Source organism: Salvelinus fontinalis, chromosome 30, assembly GCF_029448725.1.
Source record: "Salvelinus fontinalis isolate EN_2023a chromosome 30, ASM2944872v1, whole genome shotgun sequence".
Classification (NCBI taxonomy): Eukaryota; Metazoa; Chordata; class Actinopteri; order Salmoniformes; family Salmonidae; genus Salvelinus; species Salvelinus fontinalis.
Window position 1 is genome coordinate 15,590,700 of NC_074694.1, and position 26,434 is coordinate 15,617,133.

Sequence of the window (26,434 nt, forward strand, 5' to 3'; positions counted from 1 at the left end):
CAACTTCCTACAGATGTAGGATCTTAATTTGATCATCCTGTTGCAGGAGAACTTTCCTGCAATGCAGGAAATTTAAAACTTGTAGTATATTTGAGGTTTACAAAGGCTTCTGATCGAAAAATGTATCAACCACTACAAAAATATCCATTCATTATAATCCACAAAATAATTCACATTTCCTGTTGCTGCATGATTATTTTCCTGCTGTAGCAAACTGGCTCAAACTAAGATCCTACATGTGTATATCAAAACAATGAGAAACAAACACTGACCTTTCCTGTATCAATAGCCTGCCTTAGAACATAATTATTTTCTGCAGACATCTGGCAAACGTCTGCAAAAACTGTCTGCAACTCTCGAAAGGCTGAAGCCAGATCTTGGTGAATATGCGTGGGAAAGAGCGCACTGCCAGACTTTAAAAGCTGCTTGGTTATGTCCAGATCTCTGGTCAGAATACCAGCCAGTGTAGAGAGATGTGCTTCCAACGACTAGAAACAGAGTGAATTTAGTCAGAAAATAGGAAAGTGACATGTAAGAAGTGGGTGAATATTGAGACAGATGCTAAATGCAAGGAGGAGTAACTTAGAAACAGAAATAAAGAGAGAAATTGAAGTGGCTCGAAAGTACTCAATGGTTGCATATTCTTTCACTGAGGGAGAGTGTGTATTCAAGCATACAGCTGAAGTCGGAAGTTTACATACACCTTAGCCAAATACATTTAAACTCAGTTTTTCACAATTCCTGACATTTAATCCTAGTAAAAGTTCCCTGTCTTATATCAGTTAGGATCACCACTTTATTTTAAGAATGTGAAATGTCAGAATAATAGTAGAGAGAATGATTTATTTCAGCTTTTATTTCTTTCATCACATTCCCAGTGGATGAGAAGTTCACATACATTCAATTAGTATTTGGTAGCATTGCCTTTAAATTGTTTAACTTGGGTCAAACGTGTCGGGTAGCCTTCCACAAGCTTCCCACAATAAGTTTGGTGAATTTTGGCCCATTCCTCCTGACAGAGCTGGTGTAACTGATTCAGGTTTGTAGGCCTCCTTGATCTCACACGCTTTTTCTGTTCTGCCCACACATTTTCTATAGGATTGAGTTCAGGGCTTTGTGATGGCCACTCCAATACCTTGACTTTGTTGTCCTTAAGCCATTTTGCCACAACTTTGGAAGTATGCTTGGGGTCATTGTCCATTTGGAAGACCCATTTGCGACCAAGCCTTAACTTCCTGACTGATGTGTTGAGATGTTGCTTCAATATATCCACATAATATTCCTGCCTCATGATGCCATCTATTTTGTGAAGTGCACCAGTAGATGTCCTAACCGACTTGCCAAAACTATAGTTTGTTAGCAAGAAATGTGTGGAGTGGTTGAAAAACAAGTTTTAATGACTCCAACCTAAGTGTATGTAAACTTCCGACTTCAACTGTATATATAGTATTTTTGCTAAACTTTTATTACATTGTGTATGTGATAACAAACCTGAGATTCATCCAGATGACTGTGTAACTCCTCCATATTGTTACTCAGAGAGCCCTGCTGGGATGACAGGACATTCCTGATCTCTTCTAGAACATCTGCATGATCCTGAAGTCTACCCACACACTCCAGATAATCCTGGGTGGAGTACTCTTGCTGGAAATACATAATATTCATGAATAATACATAATCAATACATAATATGTCATATAAATTAAGAATAGTTATTTTTCTAGGCATTTATATGCGTTTCGAACATTAACTTACCCTGACTTTAGATTGAACTGGTTCAGCATTGCCTGTGTCTGAAATGGTTTCAACCTCTGTAGATTGACATAGGTCAGGAGCATCCATGGGATCTGCCACGGCACCTTCAGCCTCATCTGATGAGCCCTCCTCCTGGATGATCTCCAGGTTGTGTGGCCTGCCCTCATGAGGAGCACCGCCCAGAATACTGCTCAAGGTTCCTATCACATCCTTGAGCATGGCAGGGTCTTGGCTTGAGGATAAACTTTGAAGAACCTGCAGAAGCTGAGACTGAATCTGGATCATATCAGATGGAGGGGTTTCTTCATGGAGGGGTTCCCCTTCCTCTTCCTCCGGACTAGTTTTACCTGAACGGAGAGCCTCCTGCTTCAACAGATCCCTGAGGAGATCTGGGCTACTACTTTTCATAAGCCCAGGCGCTGCATCTGTCTCCTCACCAAAATCACCAAAAACTCTTCCATGGGACTGTGGATTGTCCTGTATCAGGTTGATGATGTCCTCCACTGCTTGGGTCTCAGCCTTTTGCAAGTCATCAACATCTGCCCCCTCCACTCTCATTCTCACCAGCTCATCTAAACCAGACCTTAGAGCAGTATAGATCGCCAACGCAGGTGGTGGGACACTATCATGTGTCATTAAGTCTGGTGGAACATCAACAGTCATCAGATGGGGATGATTCTCATCAGCACAACATTGATTCTGCCTACATGTAAGATCTGATCCGAGGCCAGGCTTTACCGCATGCCCTGAGGTCATTTCTGATGTTGAGGGTGTATTGGAGTGAGAGTCTGGTTGAGCATTAGCGGCCATCGGTTGGGGATGATTCTCAACAGAACCACATTCATCTTGTTTAACATCTGTTCTCATACCTGGCTCTTTTGCCTTTAATGGATTTCCTGGGGTCATTTTTGATGCTGACAACGAACTTGTATCATTGCTACTTGTCTGTCCTGTCTGTGATGTTGCTTGATCAGTAATCTGTGAGAGACCATCATCAGGTGAGCCTTCTTGTCTCCCTGGTTTGCTGTCACCACTCCTGCTTGATTCAACCCTGTCATTAGCTTTAGCTTCAACATTAGCATTTGAATTTGGCAGACGTTTATCAGTCAGTGTCGGATCAGGGGTGATTGTGCTAGATATCTCTTTAATGGGAGCAGTCTGTAACTGCTCTTGATCACCTATATCGTAGCTGTCTTTATTGTCACTGCCTGATTTTATGCTATGTACACTTGATACAATAGCTAAATCAGATAAGTTAGTCAACTGCACTGGAGTCTTTTTCTGAACGGTGGGGTTACTATGACTGTGCCCGTTTTGAGAGGATGTGGGCTCCATTTCGCCACCAACATCCCTCTCTGATTTCACTAGAGGTCGCTGAGGTGACACAGTGTTAAACGATGAAACGCCATCACCATTTATTACAGTTTTATCCCCTCTGACACCCACATCTCCGGACACTGTGCTTGTTACATCGCCAGACAAATCTCTTGGTGATGAGCTATCTATTCTCCGGTCTGACTCTTTGACTAGCTGGCTGGCTGGCGGCTGAACAGTGTTCTCCATTTTCCTTTCATCAGACAACAGATCACTATGTGATGAGCACGACACGCCTGAGTCACTCTGAACAGGACAAACAGTCTGGTCCCCCACTATCTCACGGTATCCTGCTCCCAGCTGCCCATCACCCGGAGTGAAGCCAACCGCCTCGCAGGACAGATCAGTGTCTCTCCTCAGAGAACTGCTACCGTCTTCCTCTGTCTGTCTCAACTCCTCAGCCTGGTGCTGAGGTGCTCCACTATCTCCACTATCGCTCAAACTGAGAGAGTTTGATCTATTTGACGAAATGGAATTTTGGATGGAATTTCTAGACCCAGGGACAATGTCTGACAGTGAACTAGTGGGGGCATGTGAGGCACTATCTTCCCTTAATGAAGATGGTGTTTCAAGTTCATGGATGACACGTCCCTCTGTTACCTGATCTGACAGGATAGGTGATATGATCTGTCTACATACAGGCCCATGACTAATGGTGAATGAAGGTAGTAAGGCCTTCTGTGAATCGCAGTTCTGTTCTTTGCTTCCTTCTGCGTGCAAATCTTCCCGTGCATGTCCATCCCTATTCTCTATCCATTCTTCCTCTTCAGAGTCATCAAGAACCAAAACCGACAGCTTTTTGTCTGTTTGATGCTGCCGTATATTCTCAGCCTCATCGTTGTCTATGAGGCCCAGACTCTGGGAATATGAAATGCTGTGAGTACAGTGTCTATCAGGGTGGATGATTGCTTTGTGTACTGGGTCTGAGTGAAGGATCTTTTCAGCCAAATCATCATCAATCATCGCTGAATCCAGTGCTTCACTCACACTAATAGGACATCCAGACTTGGGGTCATGTACACCACCCAACAGGCTCTGCTGTTCCGTGATCTGCAGGGGTATCTGGGAGGATATGGAGCCTTTAGACACAGCTTCTTTCAGGGTTGCCACTGGGCTTTTCTCTTCCTCTAAGACATCTCCCTTGTGGAGCTGCAATGCCCACACATCTAACACAGTGCCCTCGTCCACAAGGCCCTTATCAAAAGGTGCATCAAGGTCACAGCGTTTCTCAAAAATTATACACAAAACGCCACCCTCTTCAACTTGGGGTCTGAGAAGGTGGGTCGCAAGTCCTCTCTCATCTTCATTGTCCCACACTACTTCTTCAGTGCATGGAAACGCTGTGGTTGTGTCAAGGATGTCTGTCAATACAGTGGCCAATAGCGATGACTCAAAGTTGGTGTCCTTGTCTGTCTCACAGCCAGGTGTCACTGGATATGTGGGACGTTGTGGGGAACCTTGTGCAACTGAGGCCAAGGGCAGGCCTGTGTCTTTCCCTGAGCACAAAGTAGAACTTTTCAGTACTGTTTGTGTGGCTGAACTTCCATTGAAAGTCCCTTTAGGTTGATTATCTGAAGCAATATCTGTTTCTGAATCCATTTTAAATGGTGTTGGGCTTGTGCTCATTGTGTTGGTTTGATCGATTCTGTCAGACACAACACCCATTTCAAAGGAAGGCTGCCTGGTATTTTTTGCAGAGTCAATAGATATGGATGATTCGTCTGTGAAACCGTGTGCTACCTCCATTTTGGAATGTCGTGCATTGTTTTCAGAGCTAGAATATTCCTTTTGTGCTGGCATCCTTTTGGAATCTGGTGCAGCTGAGGGGAAACTCCTGTCTGTGTCATTCACTGAGCACAATAGTGGGTGGGTTGACCTTTCCAAAATGATTTGTGTGGCTGACCCTTCATTGAAAGTGAGAGCCTCTTGTGGTTGATTATCTGAAGTTATATGTGAGGTTTCTACATCAATTTCAAAGGGTACTATACTTGTGTTGTTTATCTTCTTCTTCTTCAAAACATTTGCTTCAGAAGCTTCAGACTGCTGGATAGTATTTTCAGAATCAACTGAGCAGAATCTAGGAGTTGAGTTTTCCAAAATGGTTTGTGTGGCTGAACCTCCATTGGCTGTATCTTTTGGTTGATTATCTGAATAAGTTTCAAAGGTGACTAAATCAATTTCAGTTAGCGCTGGGCTCGTACTGGTATTTTTACAAGAGCTAACCTCTACAGATGCTTCCTCTGTGAGGCCTTTTGCCTCCACCTTTTTAGAATCCTTGGCACCTGATGTCAGGTGCATGTCTGTGTCATTCACTAAGCACAATCTGGGAGGAGCTGAGCTTTCCAAAACAGTTTCTGAAGCTGAAACTCCATTGACAGTCTCTTGTGGTTGATAATCTGAAGGTATTTCTGAAGTTTCTACACCAATTTCAAATGATGATGAGCTTGTACCGTGTCTGGTCCTTTGATAGATGGTATAAGTCAAAACATTTTCTTTTGAATCAGGTTGTCTGGCATTCTTTTCAGAATGAACAGCTACAGATGCTTCGTCTGTGATGCATTGTGCTAGCAAGCTAATGTCTTTGCCACCCACTGAGCATGATTTAGTACGGGTTGAGGTATCCGACATGGCGTGTGGGGCTGATTCTCCTATTGGTTGATTATATAAAGCTTTATCTGAGGTTTCTAAACCAATTTCAAAGGGTGATGGGCCATCGGACAAAACAGAATCATGCTGTCTGCTATTCTTAACAGAGCTGTGAAATTTCTCTGTGAAATCGTGTGCTATCATCATTTTCCAATCCAGTGCACCTGAGGGCAAGCTCATGTCTGTGGAAGGAGTTTGTGTGGCTGAACTTCCAGTGAAAGTCTCTTTTGATTGATTATCTGAGGATTCTACATCAATTCCATTGGGTGCTAGACTTATACTGCTTGTGTTCTTTTGATAGATGCTAATGTCAGAATCAGGCTGTGTGGTATTGTTTACACAGTCAATAGCTGAAGGAGAATCCTCTGTGCCATCATGTGCTACCACCTTCACCACATTATTAGAAAATGCTTTATTGTCAGATTGCTTATAATCTGACTTCTCCTCCTTGAAGAAATGTGAAGCATGATGGTCTTTCATTGTTCCATCTGTTCCCTCGTTAATGTGCAAATATCCAAAATCCTCAGTATTGCTGTCAAAGGACATCTCTGAATCTTCAGAAATGTCTTCTTTCAATGACATGTCCTCAAAAGTGGCATTACCAGGTCCAGTGTTGTATACCTGGTTTTCAGGTGTCTCTACTGAAATGTCAACTAAAAGTTCTGCCATTTTAGTCAACTGTCCATCGAATATTAAAAGCCTTTGTCCTGATTTTGGATCCATGTAACTATTCATTGTGAGGTATGAGATAAATAACTGTTTTGCCTCAATGGAAGATGGGGTATTTATGTTCTCATAATCAATCTCATTATCATCTGTAGTGCGATGGGATCCTCCAATCTGAAGCTCTCTCAACATCAGCCAGTTAGAAAATCTGTCATTAAGGTCATCAACATCAGGAAAAACATCTGGTATTTCAATGGTTTTCAATACCTCTGCTGTGTGTACATCAATGAAACCATTTTGAGTAGCAGAGTTAATATCCACTACTTTTGAGTATTCTGGTACGTAAAGGGACGCTATTTTCTGTCTATTGCTGAGCAGTTTGAATGCGAGCTGACTGGTGATGATTTCGTGCCGCAGAGAGGTGGAAATGGTCAAGATTTCACCAGAGTGAGGCCATAAAAGTCCCATGAGCCCCTTCTGTTTCTCCAGCACCAAGAGTGCACTGCTAAAGCTCATCAAATCACACTGAACAGCCTCATCCACTGTTAGCCTTTTGCCATTCTGAGGGTTCACTATACCTCCAGTTTGGGCCTGCTGGTTCAGTATCCCACTGGCAGTGTCTTGATCGATCAAGCCCTCTGACAGGGCTTGCTCTACAGTGAGCTTACTGCCTGTTTTGGGGTCGACGATACCGCCTGCAAACAGCTGAGCACCCAGCAGCCTCAACGTGGTCTCTCTGTCAATCAGCCCTTCATGAACAGCCCTAAGTACACTCATCTCCCTTCCGGATGTCAACTCTATGCTCCCATCGTGGCTCTTCTTTACCGGCAGCAGTCGCAGTCCAGTCTCCTCATCAACCACGCTCCTCTGCACCAGCTGGGTAAGCGAGACCTTCTCTGCCGTGCCGGGGTTGATCAGGTCCTTCCATGTGTTCTGTCTCTCCAGGAGCTTGACATACAGATGTGCAGGGATCAGGCCAAACTGAAAGGCCCTCTCCAGGGTCAGTACATCACCTGTGTAGGACACCCTCAACCCACCTGTAGCCAACTGGATCTCTATAACCTTCATGGCGAGGCGCTCAGAGACGGCCCCCTCTCTAAGCGCTGCCATCACAGGGAGAGATTCTGAAGAGAACAGAGGGCTCAGGATACTCCGGTTGGCTTCGTTGAGCTCTCTGAGCTGCTTCCAGGTGGCCTCGTCAATGAGGTTGTGGTGGAAAGCTTCGTCCAGCTCCAGACACATCCTGAACTGAGGCAGAACGAGGCCAGAGGTGATGAGCTGAGCCTCCAGGAGACTGAGCCCAGTGGTATGGTCGATCATGCCGCTCTGGACAGAGCTAAACACAGAGTAGACCTCTATACTTCCCACTTCGAGAACGCCTTCAATGGTCTGAAACTCCTGTGGAAAAATGTATTTAGCATTATGAGTAGACATATTCTCCATCAAATTTCAAAATCCAAAATGTTATGACAAAAATCATATTGTTTATTTATAATTTACATTATTGTTGAAAAATTGTCATACTAATTAAATTCACACTGTATTCTAAAGCAAGGTGAAACATGTACTCACCCCTCAGACAGGCATTTGAATGTTAACAGTTCATACGCAACAGTGCAAGGCTGTGTCAGTGTGATTCAACAGCAAGAAGAAGTGGATACACTAAAAGCTGGCATGCATCTGTGAACAGAATATTCACTATCTTGCAAAACAAGAGAGCAAGTTAGACACGACACATCAAGGCTGTTATATTTGGTTGTTGGTGACCACCTGTAAGAATGAAAAGGAGATCAGCAAAGCTTGGTTTCAATGATGGCTGTGAAAAGTCATAATGAGGCTGGGTGACATGAAACACAAATGCTCCTAGTCCTAGAAGCATGTTTACAGCATACTCAGTTTCATTGGGTTTTGGAAAAAAAACGAATTTCCCTACTCTCGAGAAATCTACTTTCCCTCACTTTGTTCACAAGTAAATACAGTGGTTTTAAGATGACAATGTATGTAGCACAAGAGAAAACCATGCTAGAGCCCATATAGGAAAAAGGGTTAGTCATGCAGTTGAACAGTAAATGGCGCTGTTTGGGCATCATTTCTCACACCACACTGCAAACGCCAATCCAGTGTTTCAGAAGCCCTGTTTATACCTGCCGTTAACATGTGTCCTTCGTCCTGAGCTTGTCCTGATCTTGACCTGATCTTGTCTGTTTACACTTATAAGATCTAATCACAATCATATCTAGAAATGTAGGCACAATCAGAATGTGGACAAGATCAGGACAAAGGTAGCATGTTATAACCAGGTATAAACAGGGCTAGAGATGAAGTCCAGTATCTAACCTGCTCGGCAGATGGTGTCTGATCAGAACAATGCTGGGCGAGATCACTGTAGGCTTGATGGAGGGATTTCAGCTGCTCCTTTGCTTCCTGCTTCTCTTCCTCGGTCATCCTGCAAATCAGGACATCAGAGACATTTAAGTTCTCTTATCATTATCATATCATTCAATAATTTAAGGCATATGAAATATTGCATTATTTACAGTGCACAGAGGCATGTACAAAAGTCAGCCTTAAAAACCTCTAATGTATGTAATGATAATTCAACTCACTTATCACTGTGTTTACTTAGCATAAGCTGTGTAGTCCTCAGTGCTTCTGCAATTTTCTCTTTTTTTGTTACCATCTCTTCCATTGAAACCTGAAATAACAATGAGTATACCTTATGAATACATCTTACTGATGTTTACTCTCATCCCTTGATATGCCAATTTGTAGCATAATATTAGTCACAATAATATACACTGACGTTTCACAAAACGTATTTAATTGGGTTTTGTGCTGTATATTAAACTCAGATATCCACTTCCTGATTTTCATTAATTGGATTTGCACATAAATGTTTCTTTGATTTGTTATCATATCTCTTAAAAAACCTAGTGGAAGGAGCTTTTCCTGACTACGTGAACCTGACCAGGAGAAACTAAGTCATAGCAAGTCAGACTAGAGCCATGACTTTTCCTGGCCAGGCCAAAAAGAAAATGTACCCTGATCAAAATATGATAATTTTCTCAGAGTAACTGTGCATCCACAATGTATTGCTTTTCAATGTAAAGTTCATTGAATAAAATTAAGCAGAAAAATGACTTTTCATTTTAATCCATAAAAAAACTGTTATGCTGCAAAATGTTCAGTACATTTTCAAGGAGTAGGGTGTGTTTGTAATCACGTTATATGGAAATACTGGAATGCTTGTGCAACTGTGTCACCTTTGGTTCTATTGTGAGTTATGGTTATAACTACAAGAGGGTGAGGAATCACAAGGATGGCAGAGACCAGGGGATAATGATTCAAACTTGGGTCAAATTCATTTCTGCTTATTGGAATTGATCCCAACTTTTATTTGTAATAGGGTAAAGACATAATAAGAGACTATTAAAAGCATTGTATTTATTAGAACTATGCACATACAGTAACAGTGAAAGGTTGTGTGACTTTTTGCTCTTTATTGCATATTCTTGAGATTGAGCACGGCCATTAGCATATAAAATACACACAGAATTGTGGGCATGATGATATACTGTATACAACTACAATATGTGTACAACAAAAAGACAGGAGATGAAACTGTAAAGTAAATACGTAGGATCTTAATTTTATCACTCTTTTGTTGCTGAGAATTTTCCTGCACAGCAGGAAATTAAAACTTGTAGTGTATTTGATCTTTTAAAAGGCTTCCAAAGTTTGTAGTTTCCACTTTAAAATGCTGAACTTGGGCCTCCCGATTGGTGCAGTGGTCTAAAGCACTGCATCGCAGCGCTAGCTGTGCCACTAGAGATTCTGGGTTTGACTCCGGGCTCTGTCGCAGCCGGCCGCGACCGGGAGACCCATGGGGCGGTGTACAATTGGCCCAGCATGGTTAGGGGAGGGTTTGGCTGGCAGGGATGTCCTTGTTCCATTGCGCACTAGCGACTCCTGTGGCGGGCCGGGTGCAGTGCATGCTGACACAGTCGCCAGGTGTACGGTGTTTCCTCCGACACATTGGTGCGGCTGGCTTCTGGGTTAAGTGGGCGTTGTGTCTTGAAGCAGTGTGGCTTGATTGTGTTTCGGGGGACGCAGGGCTCTCAACCTTCGCCTTTTCCCTAAATGCCTAACTTGATTTTCCCTAACAAAAAATGTATCAATCCCAACAAAAATTGTCCATTAATTATAATCCACATAATAATTCACATTTCCTGTTGCTGCAGAATTATTTTCCTGCTATAGCAAACAGGCTCAAATTAATGTCCTACATCAGTAACAGTAAATGCATGTTTGCACACAGTATTTACCTGAGGCTTACTAGAGGCCTCTGTGCTGGCTTTACCATCTTTGTTCTCGCCCGGTTTCACACTGGACATCCAATTCAATAGCTTGCTTACTTTATCACCATGCTCTTTCTTCTCCTCATCAACAGATCTCTAAGATTTGAGGAAAGAATTTCAAAAAGGCTGTTAGGGTCAGTGTTGGTCTTGTATGAAAACAGGAAATGTGATTATGCAGACATTCAACAACAAAGAAACCTCCAGGAAGAACCCCCAAGCCATATTCCTGACCTCTATTTGGACCATGGGGGTTGCAAAATTCCAGAAACTTTCAATAAATTCCCTGGTTTCCCAAAATCCCGGTTGGAGGTCTTCCGGAATCAGGAGAGAATAAGCAGGAAATCTGTCATTCTCAAAAAGGATTTCTGGAAAACCAGGAAATGTATTGCAAGTTCACAGAGTTTTGCAACCCTACTTACAACTCACAAATCAGGGTTTGATTGATGACGTTTATTGTCATGTGGATCATGATGTTTATGTTTTATGACAGTTGGCGGTAAAAGCATTTAATTGTTTATTCATTGATGTGAAATATGTCTAAAAGAAAAAGACAGGTACATAACATAAACATATTAAAATTGAATAATTTCACCAGTTTACACATCATGCTAAAAGCAATTATTCATGTCTGACTTAACTCCATATTGGTAATTATATTAACATTCATATTACTCCAAGTCAAAGAAAATTAACATGTAATTAATGATTCTTATTTTAAGTGTAGGAAATACTAGATTTTATTCATTTCAGTGAACATTTTTTTGATTCAGGCTTTGCTTTGTCAATCAAATATTCAGTTTTCCCTATTTACAAACCATGGAAAATCAAATACTGTTCACTCAAATGTGGTGATAGGTCCAAATATATTGGAAAGACGGCTTAACGCCGACACTAAGAACCTTTGTCGCCTCCAGTAGCCTGAGCCCAGTGTGACCGTCATAGACACCCTTTAACAGAGCATCCATGAAAGACATTTTCCTCTTCGTCTTTGGGCAGGTGAGGCTTTTAGGGTGAGACTTCTCATCTTTCAGGAATGAGGCAGTGGCTTTGTCAACCAGGCAACTCTGAACAGCCTCATCCAGTGAGATTCTATCATGGGTCTCTGGGTTGATCAGTCCACCAGTCAGGACTTGGAATTCCAGGCACCGAAGGCCTATGTCTTTAGGGAACAGGTTCTCCTGAATAGCCTGAGCTACACTCAAGGTCTTTGCTGTCTGGGGATGGACGATGCCATAGTAGGCTTGCTCGGACTGTTGAAGCTGGCGGGCAAATGTCTCGTCCAGGAGACCTCTACGCAGAGCTTCGGTGACTGGGGCTTTCTCCCCAGAAGCAGGATCACAGATTCCCCCAGTGCAAGCTTGGGCCTCTAGCAGCCTCAGCGCAGTGAGTCTATCGATTAGGTTCTGCTGATGTCCCTGCAGAATGGTCACCCTCCTCTTCTGAGTGATATCCCACAGACCAGCCACCGGACTGTTAGCGTCCTGAACAACGACCATCCTGGAAAGGATAAGGTCTGCCAGCTCGTAGATGCTGATGAGGCCACTCCGATAGCTCACCAGTTCTGCCATTTCAAGGAACTTCAGATCTAGGGCAGTTTGGATGCAAAGCTGCCGTCCACTTTTGATATCTGTGATGATGTGTAAATGGCTTCCATTGACATCGACAGTGGACTTTTCCTGCCACTCACTGTCCTGCTGAGAGAGAAAAAGGTAGGTCCGCTTATCTATGTGGTTGCCTTTAAAGGCTTGATATGGGGACCTTTCCAGACCAAGAGCACTGTTGATGACTGATAATCTGTGAGAACTAGAAAAAGAAAAACTGGAGAGATTCTTCTCACCAAAAGGTAGGAGATAGACACCACCATCTGTGTCATACAGACACTTTTTCAACAGTTCACAGTAGTAGGTCTTCTGTCCTGAACCAGGGTTGTGGAAGCCCTTGGGGTTGCTGACCGGGTCGTAGAGATTCTGTAGGGTAGCTTTGTTCAAGAGACCCTGATCAACTGCCACATTAACGGGCACCCTAACACCAAGAACTGGGTGAACTAATCCTCCAGTTGCTATTTGGGCCTCAATGATCTTCTTCCCTTTGTGCCTGTCTACAATCCTTTCCTCCATGGCCTGATATACAGACAGTGTTTTAGTGCCGTGGACATAGCCTGTGGCTGCCTGTTCGGCATCCATGAGTTTGTCTTTCAAATTTAACCCAACAATGCCCATCTCCAAAGCAGCTTGAACCGAGAGGGTTTGTCCAGTTGAAGGATCGATAATACAGCCAGTTGCAGCCTGTGCTTCCATATACTCAATAGCATACGTCTTAGCTAAAAGGCCTTGATCTGCAGCCTCTAAGAAGGATATCTTTTTCTTGCTAGACTCCAAGTAGACTCCTGCAATAGCAGTGGGTTTGTCGATGAACTGAGCGAGTGAAGCTTGGACCTCTTCTAATGTGACTAGGCCAGTTTCTAACTTCTGTAATATTTCTCTATCCAACAGCTTGGTTTTGATCAACTTCCTGATACTGATGCTGCCTCTGAGTCCTTGGAGCTTTGGGGAAAATTGTAGGGAAGTTGTCTCACTCTCAGAATGAGATAATTTGGATGACAGGTCCTTGACATTATGTGAGCTTGTGCTAGTGGTGCTTGATGGAACATTTTGACTTTTCCCTGCCTGACCCTCCAGAGACACTAACCGTTTTGTTATTGCCATCGCGTCAGTTTTTTTACTCTGGTTCTTAGCAATCAAATGTTGTGTGTGTTTTTGTTGGACTGTTGCAGCCTGGACAGTGGAATAATTTGCAGTTTTCATCAATGTTTGATCCTGTAAACTGCTTTGATTGCTGACTATTTCCCTTTTGCCTCCATTCACTCTTTGCAGCTCTTCTAGCACTTTGTGTTTCTCCGTTGTTGCTATCTGTTGGCATAAGATGTAAATAATCATTGGATATAGTAAATACTGTACCTTGAGATCATTTATCTATGCACATTGAGCATGTGAAAGTGAAATATTATTATACATTTGACATACAAATATGAATATTTAATTTCAAATATGTCTCGTTTATTATCTACAAATATTATGATTTTTTTCAATGAATGTAAAAAATAAGTATGATGGTCATGGATATATACCTCTAAGGACACTTTCATTTCGATAAGCTCCTCCTCCAGATTGCACTTTGCCTCTTCATATGATGACACTATTGTCTGTGTTAACAAAAGCTCAGTCTTCAGTTTGGCAACCTCATTGTCTTTATCACACTTATGCTTGGTTGTACTTGAAGTCTCTACTTCCTTTACAGTCCTATGTTCACTCTTAATTGTGACCTCTAGCTGAAAGACTTTTTCTTGAAGACCTCTGACCTCCTTGGCATATGAAACAACCTGTTCATTGAGGGATCTTGCATCCTTTTCCTTTATTCCTAGTTTCTGCTCACTGTGTGCTAACATTTGTTTAAGCTTTGTGACCTCATTTGAGTTTTCCTTATGGATGTTTTCCAGCTGAGCAATGCTAGAGTTAAGTAGCATTTTCTCTGTTTCTAATTTTGCAATTTGCGATTTTGCTTTAAGCAGGTCATGGCTAAGAGCAGTTCTCTCATTTTGCACTTGCTGCATTTTAATATGAATCTCATCTACTTGCTGTAGAGCCTCCTGCTTTAACTGCAAAGTGCTCTCATTGAAGATTTTCAACTGTTCAATTTCTTGCTGGTAATACTTGGTGTTAATCCCGGCTGATTCTGTAGTGTGTGAATGCTCTCTGGATTTCTGCTCCATTTCCAGTTTGATATGAGACTCCTGTAATGCAAGCTTTTGACTCATCTCAGTCTGCACTAATTGCAGCTGTCTCTCATATCCCTGCTTCTGAAGTTGAAGTTTGCTTTTCAAGTCCTCCAGCATCCGCTTACAGTTCTCAAGTTGGTCTTCCAGCTTCTGGGACCTCAGTTGCAGGGTTGAACCGTCCGTTTGCTTTCGCTTGACCTCCTCTTGGGCTTGTTCCAGCTTTCCCTTGAGCATGGTGACGTCAGATGCCAATGAAAAGGTTTTCTCTTGGGCTGCACTTCTCTCCCTCTGAAGAACAGTGATTTCCTGTTTGAAACTGGATGAGGATTTGTCAGAGCTGGTGCTGATTTCTTTAATTGTCAACCTACTCTTCTGAACATCTGCCTCGAGCTCTTTGACTTGAGACTGGCAGATTTTCCCTTCCTGGGTCACTTTAATTAATTCATCTTTTGTTCTTCTCAGAGCAGAACTCATCTCCTCGAGTTCTGCTTTCAAGATAACCAGTTTTTGGTCAGCAATGGTCTTGCTCCTTTGAAGGGCATTGATTTCCTGCTTCATATTCACTGTAATTCTTTCTGAACTTCCAGTCATTTCTTTCATACTCTGCTTGCATTGCAAAAGCTCACCCTCCAATGCCTTCACTTTAGCTAGATACCTCTGGCCCTCATTTGACTCCTTCTGCAGCTCTGTTATTGCTTTCTTCAGTGTAATGTTCAGATCATTCACTTCACCCTTTTGCTGTTGGACTGTCTTATTGGCCAAATTCCTCTCAGCACCAGCGGAGCTAAGCTCAGACTTCAGATTCCTGATTTCCTTCTCGTAGTTGGTGAGGTTCAAGCTGAGAGCATTGTTTTTCTGCTGCAGTTCAGCTGTTCTCTTCACCTCCTCGTTGTAGTCCCTCAGTTTGATCTGAAGCTCATGGGACATCTGAGATTTCCTTAGCAGCTCCTCCTCAATGATTTTCACCTGAGATTTGGTACCATCCACCTGAGACTTGAATATGTTGATTTGCTGATTTTTGCTTCCCATTTCCATGGTGATATTGTCCAATTGAGCTCTCATCTTTTTCATGTTGACTTCCAACTCCATATTGACCTTCTTAAGCTCATCTACTTTCTTCTGCAGTTGCGCGGCCAACATTCCACCTTTCTGAAGTTCTGCTTCCAGGATTTTGGATTTGAGTTGTATCTCCTGTTCAGATCTTATCTTTAAGTTGAATTCTTCTTTGTTTTTTTGAAGCTGCTGTTTCCAGTTCTCCATTTCACTTTTCAATGATTTAATATTTTGTTCAGAGAAAGATTTTTCTCGTTGTAATGACTCCACACTGACCTTAAGACTTCTGACCTCATTGTCTAATGACACATTCATTCTCATCAGTTCACTGACCTTGAACTTCAACTGGTCTGCCTCAACCTGTTTGGAGGCCAGCTCCTCCTCTAAACACTGCATATTGTGACTACTCTCCTGTTCCATGGAGTTCCTCAAGAGCAGTTTTCCTTGGTTGATCTTTAACTGTTCCTTCAGGCCTTCAACCTCTGTCTTGTTGAAAATAGCTTTCTGTTCCAATGAAGACTTATCCCTCTGGAGAGATTTTATTTGCTCTTGAAAGACATAGAAGGAATTTCTCAGCTCTAAAGATTCCTGTCTGAACTCCTCTGACTTTTGTCTCATGGTGCTCTTGTCTGATTCCATGTCCAGCTGAAGTTTCTTCAACCTGGTATTGGCATCGTCCAACAGCTCTGTGAATTGTTGCGCTTTCTCCTCTGCTATTTTTTTATGCACTAGCACAGAGTTCAGCTCTGACTTAAGTGTCTTGATCTCGGTCTCTGCTGTTTTCTTCGCCATGGCCAGCTCCTGTTTCTGCTGCAGGACCTCTGCCTCCACCTCTGCATGGATCGTCTGGATACTGTGGGTGACAGAGGAATGTTGCATCCTCTGCAGTGTGCGATTATGTTCCTCAAGATCCTGAACATCGCTGTTCTTCCTCTTCAAGTGGTCCTCCAGTTTCTTCCGGGCCAGGGTGCTCTGCTCGGTGTTAATCTTCAGCATACGAAGACTCTCCTCAAGAGAAGACCGTTTGGCCTCTGACTGCTGAACCATCTGTCGTGCGTTACCTAACTCTTGCTCAATGACTGCTTTGCCCTTCACAACCGTCTCTAGTTTCAAACGGTACTGCTGAGCCCCATCCTCGGCCTTGGACATCTGGAGGGTCAGGTCCTCTATGGTACTCTTATATGTCTCTACCTCTTCCTGTAGAATGGTCAACTGGGTTGTTCTCTTAGCCAATGAGGTTTCCAGTCCCTGTACCTGCTGCTGGAGCTGTCCAATCACCTCCTCCCCTGCTGCCTTTTGGAGCTCCAAGCTCTCTGTCCAGGTGAGGTACTCTGTTCTTTCTGATGCTTTCCTGTTCTACAATGCAAAACATAACAAGTCATCCATTACCTCATACTTAACAATGAAAAAAGTTATGTTTATGGTATGATTATTCTAACATGCTTACCAAAGGGAGGATTGTTGCAGCGCTGTTAATTGTTCCCAACAAATGCCACCGTGAAAGAGTGTTTCAGATTCAATGAGATAGAGGAGACAGCTTCCTCCCAGAGAAGTCACCATCACCAGAAACAATATGAAAGAATGGCTTTTTTGTATCAGCGTTAAGCAAACCATCTACATCCATCAGCGGTGAATGGATGACGCATATTATAAACTGGGTGGTTCGAGCCCTGCATGATGATTGGCTGTCAGCCATGGTATATCAGACCGTATACCATGGGTATGACAAAACATTTATTTGTACTGCTCTAATTACGTTGGTAACCAGTTTATAATAGCAATAAGGCACCTCAGGGGTTTGTGGTATATGGCCAATATACCACGGATAATGGCTGTATCCAGAACAGCCCTTAGCTGTAGTATATTGGCCATATACCACAACACCTCGGGCCTTATTGCTTAAGTATAGCAGTGAAGAGAAATAAACCCTTTGAGTTGAAGCATCATTATGGCTTTAAAGGTGAGTTTCCCATTAATTCAATATGTCTGGGAGTCAGCCCTGTTAACACAATAATGTGATGGGCAGAGAAAAGTCAATCCAAAGTATGCACAGCGTTTCTAACAATCCAATATTTCACCAATCCCCTACCTCTTCGCCTTCTGCTCTCTTCAATGTCTCACTGGCAAACTTGACATACTGTGTCATGGAGGTGACTACGGCCGTGTAGCGAGTTCGGAGGTCCATGAACTGAGGTGAGGGTGGAAAACAAGGGTCACTTTCCTTATCACACTCAGCACCTAGTCTACTACGGTTACATTCCAAGGTTCTCACCTCCTGGATGATGGCATCAGCCGAGTTCTGCATCCTCCGTCTCTTGAGCGGGGACTTGTGCTGGGAGTCAACCATGGCTCTGTAGGTCAACAGCTGTAGCTCATAATCCTATAAACACATTCATGAATATTACTCCTCTGGTGTTCAAGCACTCTTCATTCAGACATATCTGACTGATGTCCCAGGTCAAAACAGTTACAGAGATAACTTACTTTAGCACTAGATGAGTACTGCTCTGAGTACTTTTGGCATTCATCAATTCTGCTCTGCTTTTGTTCCATTTCTGCAACGAGGACCTTCTGTTGGTTTACCAGCTCAGCGAGCGCTTTGCTGTCCTCTGGCTGCTTCTCTTGGGTCTTGAGCTGAGCAGCCTCCATCTCTCTGACCCACTCATCCAGACTGCCGTAGGAGTCTTTGTAGTACTTCAGTGATTTACTGATGCCCTCCAGGTCCCGAAGTCTAATATAACAAAGGGACAGAGTCTTAGTATCCGTAAAAGGTTATTTTTACATTCCCCTTATTAAAGTAGTGTTCCTCACTAATATTTACTGGTGTATGGAATCAAACTCTGTCCCTCAACAGTTGACCTGAAAACACTAACCTGCTCTCAATCTGGGAGTGGACGTTGTTCCACCTTTCTTCTAGCTGGTCAGCCTTCTCCTTGTGCCAGTCCAGGTCAAAGTCCCGCTCGTTGTGGGCCTTGAACATGCGTTCACTGATAACACGGGCCTTCTGTAGCCCATCCTCCAGGTCATGGAAGATCTCCCTCTGTTCGTCGATCTCTGAGCGCCATTGCTAAAACAGAGTAGAGCAAAGTGATGGCTCAACTATCAATCATAGCTTAATAGTGGATCTCAAGGACTGGATGCCACAAAATAACAATTCATCTCCAGCAATCATTTTGCCAACCTGAGAGAAAACCAAAATATTAAATAGGATATATTTTAAACGTCTATAAAAACCTAGTACCAAGGGAGCTTACCTTGAGTGTGCTGACGACTGTGTCGATGGATTTCAGGTCAGAGTTCACGGCGTCTTCCTCAGAGAGTTTGGCCTCATAGAGCTTCACTAGAGCCTCCGCACTTTGGCTGTGCCTCACCACCAAGCTCACTGTCTTCAGCCTGCAGAAACACCACAGAGACAGTGGGACATTAACTACATCAACATTTTGTAAAGCATCTGTGAAGTCCTTATAAACAGTTTACGAACGCTTCATAAAGACTTTAAAGTTGCATTTAAAGTGGGACCAAACAAAACAAATTGCAAATGCCTTGTTGATTTTGAATGTGCTGAGAATATTCTAGCCCTCGACTGAGGAGGACCATAACAGTGTCTGTGCCCTCTACTGAGGAGGACCATAACATTGTCAGGGCCACTTACTTCTCTAGGTAGATGGCGGACATGGAGTAGACTTGGCTCATGCTCTGGATGAGGACATTGAGGTCAGAGGAGAGGGTGGGGACAGCGGGAGAGGCCCCGGCCTGTCTGAAGAACGTCTCACACTTCTCCTTCATGGTCTCCAGATCGTCCTTCAGCTGATCCAGCTCTGCCTTCTTCTTCTGTAAGGGACAAAGTTGGAGAGGTTAAGTCACTTAAGAGACTATTCCGTTGGCTCCATTGTACCTGGCAAAGGAAATCAACCACAGATGTATTTTACATAATGTATTTGACCCGTGTCTGGAAAAGATAAGTGTGACAGAGTGATGGTACAGTCTGAATTGTGAGTTGTATTATGACAGAGTGATGATACAGTCTGAATAGTGAGTTGTATTATGACAGAGTGATGATACAGTCTGAATAGTGAGTTGTATTATGACAGAGTGATGATACAGTCTGAATTGTGAGTTGTATTATGACAGAGTGATGATACAGTCTGAATAGTGAGTTGTATTATGACAGAGTGATGATACAGTCTGAATTGTGAGTTGTATTATGACAGAGTGATGATACAGTCTGAATTGTGAGTTGTATTATGACAGAGTGATGATACAGTCTGAATTGTGAGTTGTATTATGACAGAGTGATGATACAGTCTGAATTGTGAGTTGTATTATGACAGAGTGATGATACAGTCTGAATAGTGAGTTGTATTATGACAGAGTGAGTGGTCGCCCTACCTCTTGCTCTGTGATGCGCAGGACACTCTGCTCCAGGTCGTCTCTGTCCAGAGGGGTGCGGATCTGTCGGATCAGGTGCTCCTCCTGAGCCTCCAGACGCATGCGGAAGTTACGCACCTCAGAGATATACAGGTTGTACACAGACTCCTCGTGTTCCTCTGTTCAACACAAGACCCCAGAATGAGTAACAACCAAACGACGAGAGGACATCAAATGTATGTGTCCAAACACTGGTCTAATGCTAGCTGCGGAAAAGTAACATTACTGCACAATCAAAATGAATACGTTTGTATAATTCAAAACACATCTCTCCCAGACATAACAGAGGGAGTGTGAAGTGAATGTGTTAATGAAAAACTATGTAGTAATCTCTGACACTATTAATACAATTTGGCATCATTATTGCAAAGTGTTTACAAACAATCTGCTTATTACTCATTAATCATGCAGATGAATTAGTGGGCAATCAATCAGACCAACGTCTCCTCCTTAACGTAGTAGGCAGGAGATTCTACTACTTTTGGTGACACAACACCAAGCATCTAAAACAGACATATTCATAATTCCAGGGGAAATGGACTGTACACCGTGCTTCTATATCTGCATTGCTTGTTGTTTGGGTTTTTTAGGCTGGGTTCCTGTATAAGCACTTTGTGACATCTGCTGATGTAAAAGGGCTTTTTAAAAGGTATTAACGTTATGCCTGAAAGGCTAAAATAACTATGTGTTTTCCTCGAGGACTGCTGCCAAAACATGTATCAGCGAGCTCCTGTTAGCAAAGACAGTAGAGGCTAGCTAATAGTTTACATACTTTTGTATATACAGTTGAAGTCGGAAGTTTACAAACACTTTAGCCAACTACATTTAAACTCAGTTTTTCACAATTCCTGACATTTAGTCATAGCAAAAATTCCCTGTTTTAGGTCAGTTCGGATCACCACTTCATTTTAAGAATGTGAAATGTCAGAATAATAGTAGAGAGAATGATTTATTTCAGCTTTTATTTCTATCGTCACATTCAGTGGGTCAGAAGTTTACATACACTCAATTAGTATTTGGTAGCATTGCCTTTAAATTGCTTAACTTGGGTCAAACATTTTGGTTAGCCTTCCACAAGCCTCCCACAATAAGTTGGGTGAATTTTGGCCCATTCGTCCTGACCGAGCTGATGTAACTGAGTCAGGTTTGTAGGCCTCCTTGCTCGCATATGCTTTTTCAGTTTTTTATAGGATTGAGGTCAGGGCTTTGTGATGGCCACTCCAATACCTTGACGTTGTTGTCCTTAAACCATTTTGCCACAACTTTGGAAGTATGCTTGGGGTCATTGTACATTTGGAAGACCCATTTGCGATCAAGCTTTAACTTCCTGACTAATGTCTGGAGATGTTGCTTCAATATATCCACAGAATTTTCCTCCCTCATGATGCCATCTATTTTGTGAAGTGCACCAGTTCCTCCTGCAGCAAAGCACACCCACAACATGATGCTGCCACCCCTGTGTTTCACGGTTGGGATGGTGTTCTTCGGCTTGCAAGCATCCCCCTTTTTCCTCCAAACATAACGATGGCCATTATGGCCAAACAGTTCTATTTTTGTTTCATCAGACCAGATGACATTTCTCCAAAAAGTACCATCTTTGTCCCCATGTGCAGTTGCAAACCGTAATCTGGCTTTTTTATGGTTTTGGAGCAGTGGCTTCTTCCTTGCTGAGCGGCCTTTCAGGTTATGTCAATATAGGACTCGTTTTACTGTGGATATAGATACTTTTGTACCTGTTACCTCCAGCATCTTCACAAGGTCCTTTGTTGTTGTTCTGGGATTGATTTGCACTTTTCGCACCAAAGTACGTTCATCTCTAGGATACAGAACGTGTCTCCTTCCTGAGTGGTATGATGGCTGCATGGTCCCATGGTGTTTATACTTGCGTACTATTGTTTGTACAGATGAACGTGGTACCTTCATGCCTTTTGAAATTGCTCCCAAGGATGAACCAGACTTGTGGAGGTTTACAATTTTTTTCTGAGGTCTTGGCTGATTTCTTTCTTTATTTTTCTGAGTTTGAAGGGAGTCCTTGAAATACATCCACAGGTACACCGCCAATTGACTCAAATTATGTCAATTAGCCTATCAGTAGTTTCTAAAGCCATGACATAATTTTCTGGAATTTTCCAAGCTGTTTAAAGTCACAGTCAACTTAGTGTAATTAAACTTTTGACCCACTGGAATTGTAATACAGTGAATTATAAGTGAAATAATCTGTCTGTAAACAATTGTTGGAAAAATTACTTGTGTCATGCACAAAGTCAATGTCCTAACCAACTTGCCAAAACTATAGTTTGTTAACAAGAAATTTGTGGAGTGGTTGAAGAACAAGTTTTAATGACTCCAACCTAAGTGTTTGTAAACTTCCGACTTCAACTGTATAGTATATCTTATCTTAGCCTTACCTCTCTCTTTAGACTAGCTTTGCTTAGCCTTTCTCTGCAGACTAGTTTAGCTTAGCCTTGCCTCTCTCTGCAGACTAGCTTTGCTTAGCCTTTCTCTAGACTAACTTTGCTTAGCCTTGCCTCTCTCTAGACTAGCTTTGCTTAGCCTTGCCTCTATATAGACTAACTTTGCTTAGCCTTGCCTCTCTCTAGACTAGCTTTGCCTCTCTCTGACTAGCTTTGCTTAGTCTTGCCTCTCTCTGCAGACTAGCTTTGCTTAGCCTTTCTCTAGACTAACTTTGCTTAGCCTTGCCTCTCTCTAGACTAGCTTTGCTTAGCCTTGCCTCTATATAGACTAACTTTGCTTAGCCTTGCCTCTCTCTAGACTAGCTTTGCTTAGCCTTGCCTCTATATAGACTAACTTTGCTTAGCCTTGCCTCTCTCTAGACTAGCTTTGCTTAGCCTTGCCTCTCTCTAGACTAACTTTGCTTAGCCTTGCCTCTCTCTGAATAGCTTTGCTTAGCCTTGCCTCTCTCTAGACTAACTTTGCTTAGCCTTGCCTCTCTCTGAATAGCTTTGCTTAGTCTTGCCTCTCTCTGCAGACTTGAGCAGCTCCTCGTAGTAGTCCTTGCAGGCCAGCACCTCCCTTTCTAGCTGGGAACAGTCTGCCACAGTGAACACCTCCGACTCCTTGCTGTCCTCCAGGAAGTCCTCAAAGTGGGATTGCAGGTTGCTAAGGACCTGCTGGTGCTCGCCTGGCAACATGGTCTTAATCTGGGGTGAACAGGGGAAAACACATGAGACAGACCTACACCATAAAACCTTATTAAAATGTTTTATGAAAAGGTTCAGTCACCAGCTACAGTATAATGATGAAATTGCAGGTCAAGTCAGTGAATATGAGAAACATTAGACTTTAATAACATCATTCTCTTTTCTGTGAAGACCTGAATGAGACAATGACAGGTAATTCTACCTCTATCACTGTAATACTAGGGTTTAAGTGTTGCTAATGGGGATTTATCTTGAGAAGTAGATTAAGTAGTTAGGCGTTAACGTACTGAGGACACGTTCCAGTCACGGATGGCTCTGACGTCTGCCATCAGGTAGTGCCAGGAGACCACGCTCTTCATTTTTATGTGGGAGTGGTGCCACAGAGTCAGGACATTCTGGTACAGCTGCTCAATTCTGCTGGCCTGGTCCACAGCCTCCTTGTTGGGTGGAGGCACGGTGAAGCAGACAGAGGGAACCATAGCCTCGTTCCCAGATGGACTGATCACCTTCCACTTGGCCCGGTGAGAGTTACTGGCCAGGACACACTCATCATCCTTATAGATGGTGATCTAGGAGAGACGAAGTGAGACATGACAAATCAAAATGACTCTACCATTTCACTCCGAAATCCGAATCAACTCAAAGTATCAAACTTTTTATCCGCTATCTAAATACATCTACCTCGAATTAAAATGGCCAGAAATGTTCCTTAGCGATCTCAATGCATATCTTGTTACTATAGAAGACAAGTGTGAAAACTCAATTTAAAGTATGTGACATGTGATGAACTACTTGAATAGACAGAAAAGGGACGGTATTACATATCTATAAAAAGAGACATTGTACCTCTATTTGTCGGTAGTCACAGATGGCTTTGACGGGTATGGAGGATCTGACAGGGGTATCTGGGTTCCTAGGCTTGAGCTGGACGATGGCCTTGGCTTTGCCCACCAACCCAGCCACTGTGCTGCGGTACTGGAGGAGCTGCTCCTTCTCATCCTGTTCCAGCATCAGTGAAACACATGGGAATTATGACACCATACCAGCTCAGTATGAGCTGAATTCACTCACAGGGATAGTTGGTTAATCTTTAATGGTGGGGTATTCACTTGGAACCTCTATGAATCCATCATGTCTGACCATGACAGTCCAGGAGGTTGATCCTTTAAAAAAGGAAAATCTACCTTTTATTTACAATGATGGCCTACTCCAGCCAACAATGGGCCGCCCTATGAGGCTCCCAATCACAGCTGGATGTGATATAGCCCGGATTCGAACCAGGGACTGTAGTGACACCTCTTGCACTGAGATGTGCCTTAGACCACTGTGCCACTCGGGAGCCCTAATTTCACTGATTTAACAACATAGTTTGGGAATCTGGCTAATGATTGTGTACCAACCAGTTCTTATTTGCCAGCTTACCATGGACTCCTGGATGTGATCTTCCAGCTTGTGTACACTGCTTGTCCGATCACAGCAATACTTTCTTTGGATGTCACCTTGCAGGCTCTTCAGGTAATCCATTGACTCTTTGGCATTATTGAAAAACTGTATGGAAGGGTAGAAAGAAGATCAGATGAGCTTTTTGCAACTAGCATGCCTCCGTCCATTTGTTTGAGGAAAGCAGATAACTAGCTCACCTCAAAATAGACTGTGTTGTCTTTGAGGTGCTGCTCCACACAAGAGCATAGCTGTAGGATCCAACTCCACTGGGTCTGCATGGCTGCTTTGTATGCCTAGAGGATTCCACATAGAATCATGTTCTAATTAAAAATGCTGTATAATTGTTCTTGTTGGAACAAGTTATTGAAGCAATTTAAATATACAATATTGTTGAGCACTTATGCAGGTTCTGATACCTGGAAATGAGTAATAATATGTATATTTTAATGGACAAATGACCACATTATCTGAGACGTACAATCTAATGGATTTATCATAAAAGGAGTTTATATGACACGGTTTTGGAGTGGTTAGGGGACATCTGTAAACACCGACGGGGCTTACTTCAATAGTTAACCTAGCAGGGTGGTTCTCCTGCAGAAGGTTCTCTGCCCTGTCCTGTACAGACTTGATCACCTCCTCCTTTTCATCCAACTCTCTCATCAGATCCTACAGAGAGAGCGAGAGAGTGGGGTAGAGAGAGAGAGAGAGCGAGAGAGAGGGTGGGGGAGAGAGAGAGAGAGATTGAGAGAGAGGGGATATAGATAGAGAGAAAGAGAGAGAGATATCACACTGCATCCATGGCCTCCAAACATGGCCTGAGACCAATCTCCTCCCCTCTTCTAACACAATGACTTGCAGGGGCACGTACACGCATTTCTAAATGCCAGATGGAAATAAATTAGTTTGAAGAGATGTCAAACTGATTCACTGAATCAAGCTGAATAGAACGTAATATAGACGCTCCCAGTGGTATTTTCTAATGGTATGCTGTAACCCCAAAACAAGCCCCTGTAATTCCTTTCCACCCATGCAAAAACATGAGAAAACACATCACCCTAGGAGATATGATCACCTCAAGGCATCTTTTCACTCACAGAAAATGTGTTAATTCCTTTAGGTCTAGAGAGTCAAACCCAATTCCTTGTGGAAAGGCTATACATGCCAGAGGTGGATCCATGCCAGAAATGAATAGCTCTACGGTTTTGCTTGACCGTCTATAACATTCAACTCCTTCTAAAATATCTACCATAATGAATATGAACAGAGTTATCCACAGATGTGCCCGAATAGCCAAATATTCTGGAAACAAAATAAGGAAATAGAAATATAATGGGCTGAACAGTGGAGGGACTCACAGAGTGGTACTGTCTCTTCTTAGAGATGTTGCCGTTGAGATCGCTCCAGTCGAAAGCGACCTCCTCCTCCTCTTTCTCATTGAGCCAGATGAGTTCCATGGTGGCCCGCGAAACAAAGTCATGGAGGCTCTCCAGGTTCTTCTGACGCTCCCGCGAACAGTTCTACAGAAGCACAGAACCATGGGAAATAGTCAGGATCTCCATGTGCTATTCAACTAAGCAGTGAAGTGATTATTTTACTACTTAGGACTGCCAATGATTTTAATAGGATACTTACCAGTAACTTCCCATACTGGGTTTCCAATTTTCCCAGTTTCTCAGAATAACTTAGATTTTGGGTCATCTGAATCTGATATAAAGAGACATACCATGTTTTTATTACTTGACATTTAAAAACATTGCACCATTAAGGGGTTA

At 42.9% G+C, this 26,434-nt stretch overlaps 2 protein-coding genes across 24 annotated transcripts in view; both read right to left on the reverse strand.

Moving 5' to 3' along the window:
• Window positions 1-26,434, reverse strand: part of LOC129828714 (dystonin-like) — a 200,145-nt gene that overhangs the window by 67,047 nt on the left and 106,664 nt on the right. For 22 of the 23 annotated variants that reach the window (XM_055889856.1, XM_055889866.1, XM_055889860.1 and 19 more), the window contains 18 exons: window positions 26,295-26,366; window positions 26,018-26,179; window positions 25,224-25,328; window positions 24,857-24,952; window positions 24,639-24,764; window positions 24,063-24,215; window positions 23,504-23,785; window positions 23,033-23,216; window positions 20,017-20,174; window positions 19,280-19,458; window positions 18,882-19,020; window positions 18,501-18,694; window positions 18,112-18,358; window positions 17,900-18,007; window positions 17,717-17,815; window positions 10,767-10,895; window positions 9,048-9,136; window positions 8,779-8,887 (listed from right to left, as the gene is read on the reverse strand). In XM_055889856.1, coding sequence (XP_055745831.1) covers window positions 8,779-8,887; window positions 9,048-9,136; window positions 10,767-10,895; window positions 17,717-17,815; window positions 17,900-18,007; window positions 18,112-18,358; window positions 18,501-18,694; window positions 18,882-19,020; window positions 19,280-19,458; window positions 20,017-20,174; window positions 23,033-23,216; window positions 23,504-23,785; window positions 24,063-24,215; window positions 24,639-24,764; window positions 24,857-24,952; window positions 25,224-25,328; window positions 26,018-26,179; window positions 26,295-26,366 — 2,631 coding nt within the window. The remainder of the gene's footprint in view (window positions 1-8,778; window positions 8,888-9,047; window positions 9,137-10,766; window positions 10,896-17,716; window positions 17,816-17,899; window positions 18,008-18,111; window positions 18,359-18,500; window positions 18,695-18,881; window positions 19,021-19,279; window positions 19,459-20,016; window positions 20,175-23,032; window positions 23,217-23,503; window positions 23,786-24,062; window positions 24,216-24,638; window positions 24,765-24,856; window positions 24,953-25,223; window positions 25,329-26,017; window positions 26,180-26,294; window positions 26,367-26,434) is intronic. The other variant, XM_055889864.1, reaches the window with a different exon arrangement.
• Window positions 142-8,772, reverse strand: LOC129828716 (uncharacterized). Its single transcript, XM_055889879.1, has 2 exons — window positions 1,756-8,772; window positions 142-1,644 (listed from the first exon to the last, which is right to left on the reverse strand). The coding sequence occupies exons 1-2, from the start codon at window positions 7,882-7,884 to the stop codon at window positions 1,456-1,458; spliced, it is 6,318 nt and encodes a 2,105-aa protein (XP_055745854.1). The 5' UTR covers window positions 7,885-8,772; the 3' UTR covers window positions 142-1,455.

What these genes read in the sequence shown, in the direction of transcription:
- LOC129828716 (XM_055889879.1), bottom strand. Translation starts at nt 7,884, where the DNA reads ATGGAGAATATGTCTACTCATAATGCTAAATACATTTTTCCACAGGAG. An exon ending in CAGTTCAATCTAAAGTCAGG is followed by an intron (nt 1,645 to 1,755) that starts GTAAGTTAATGT and finishes ATGTATTTCCAG; the next exon opens with CAAGAGTACTCCACCCAGGA.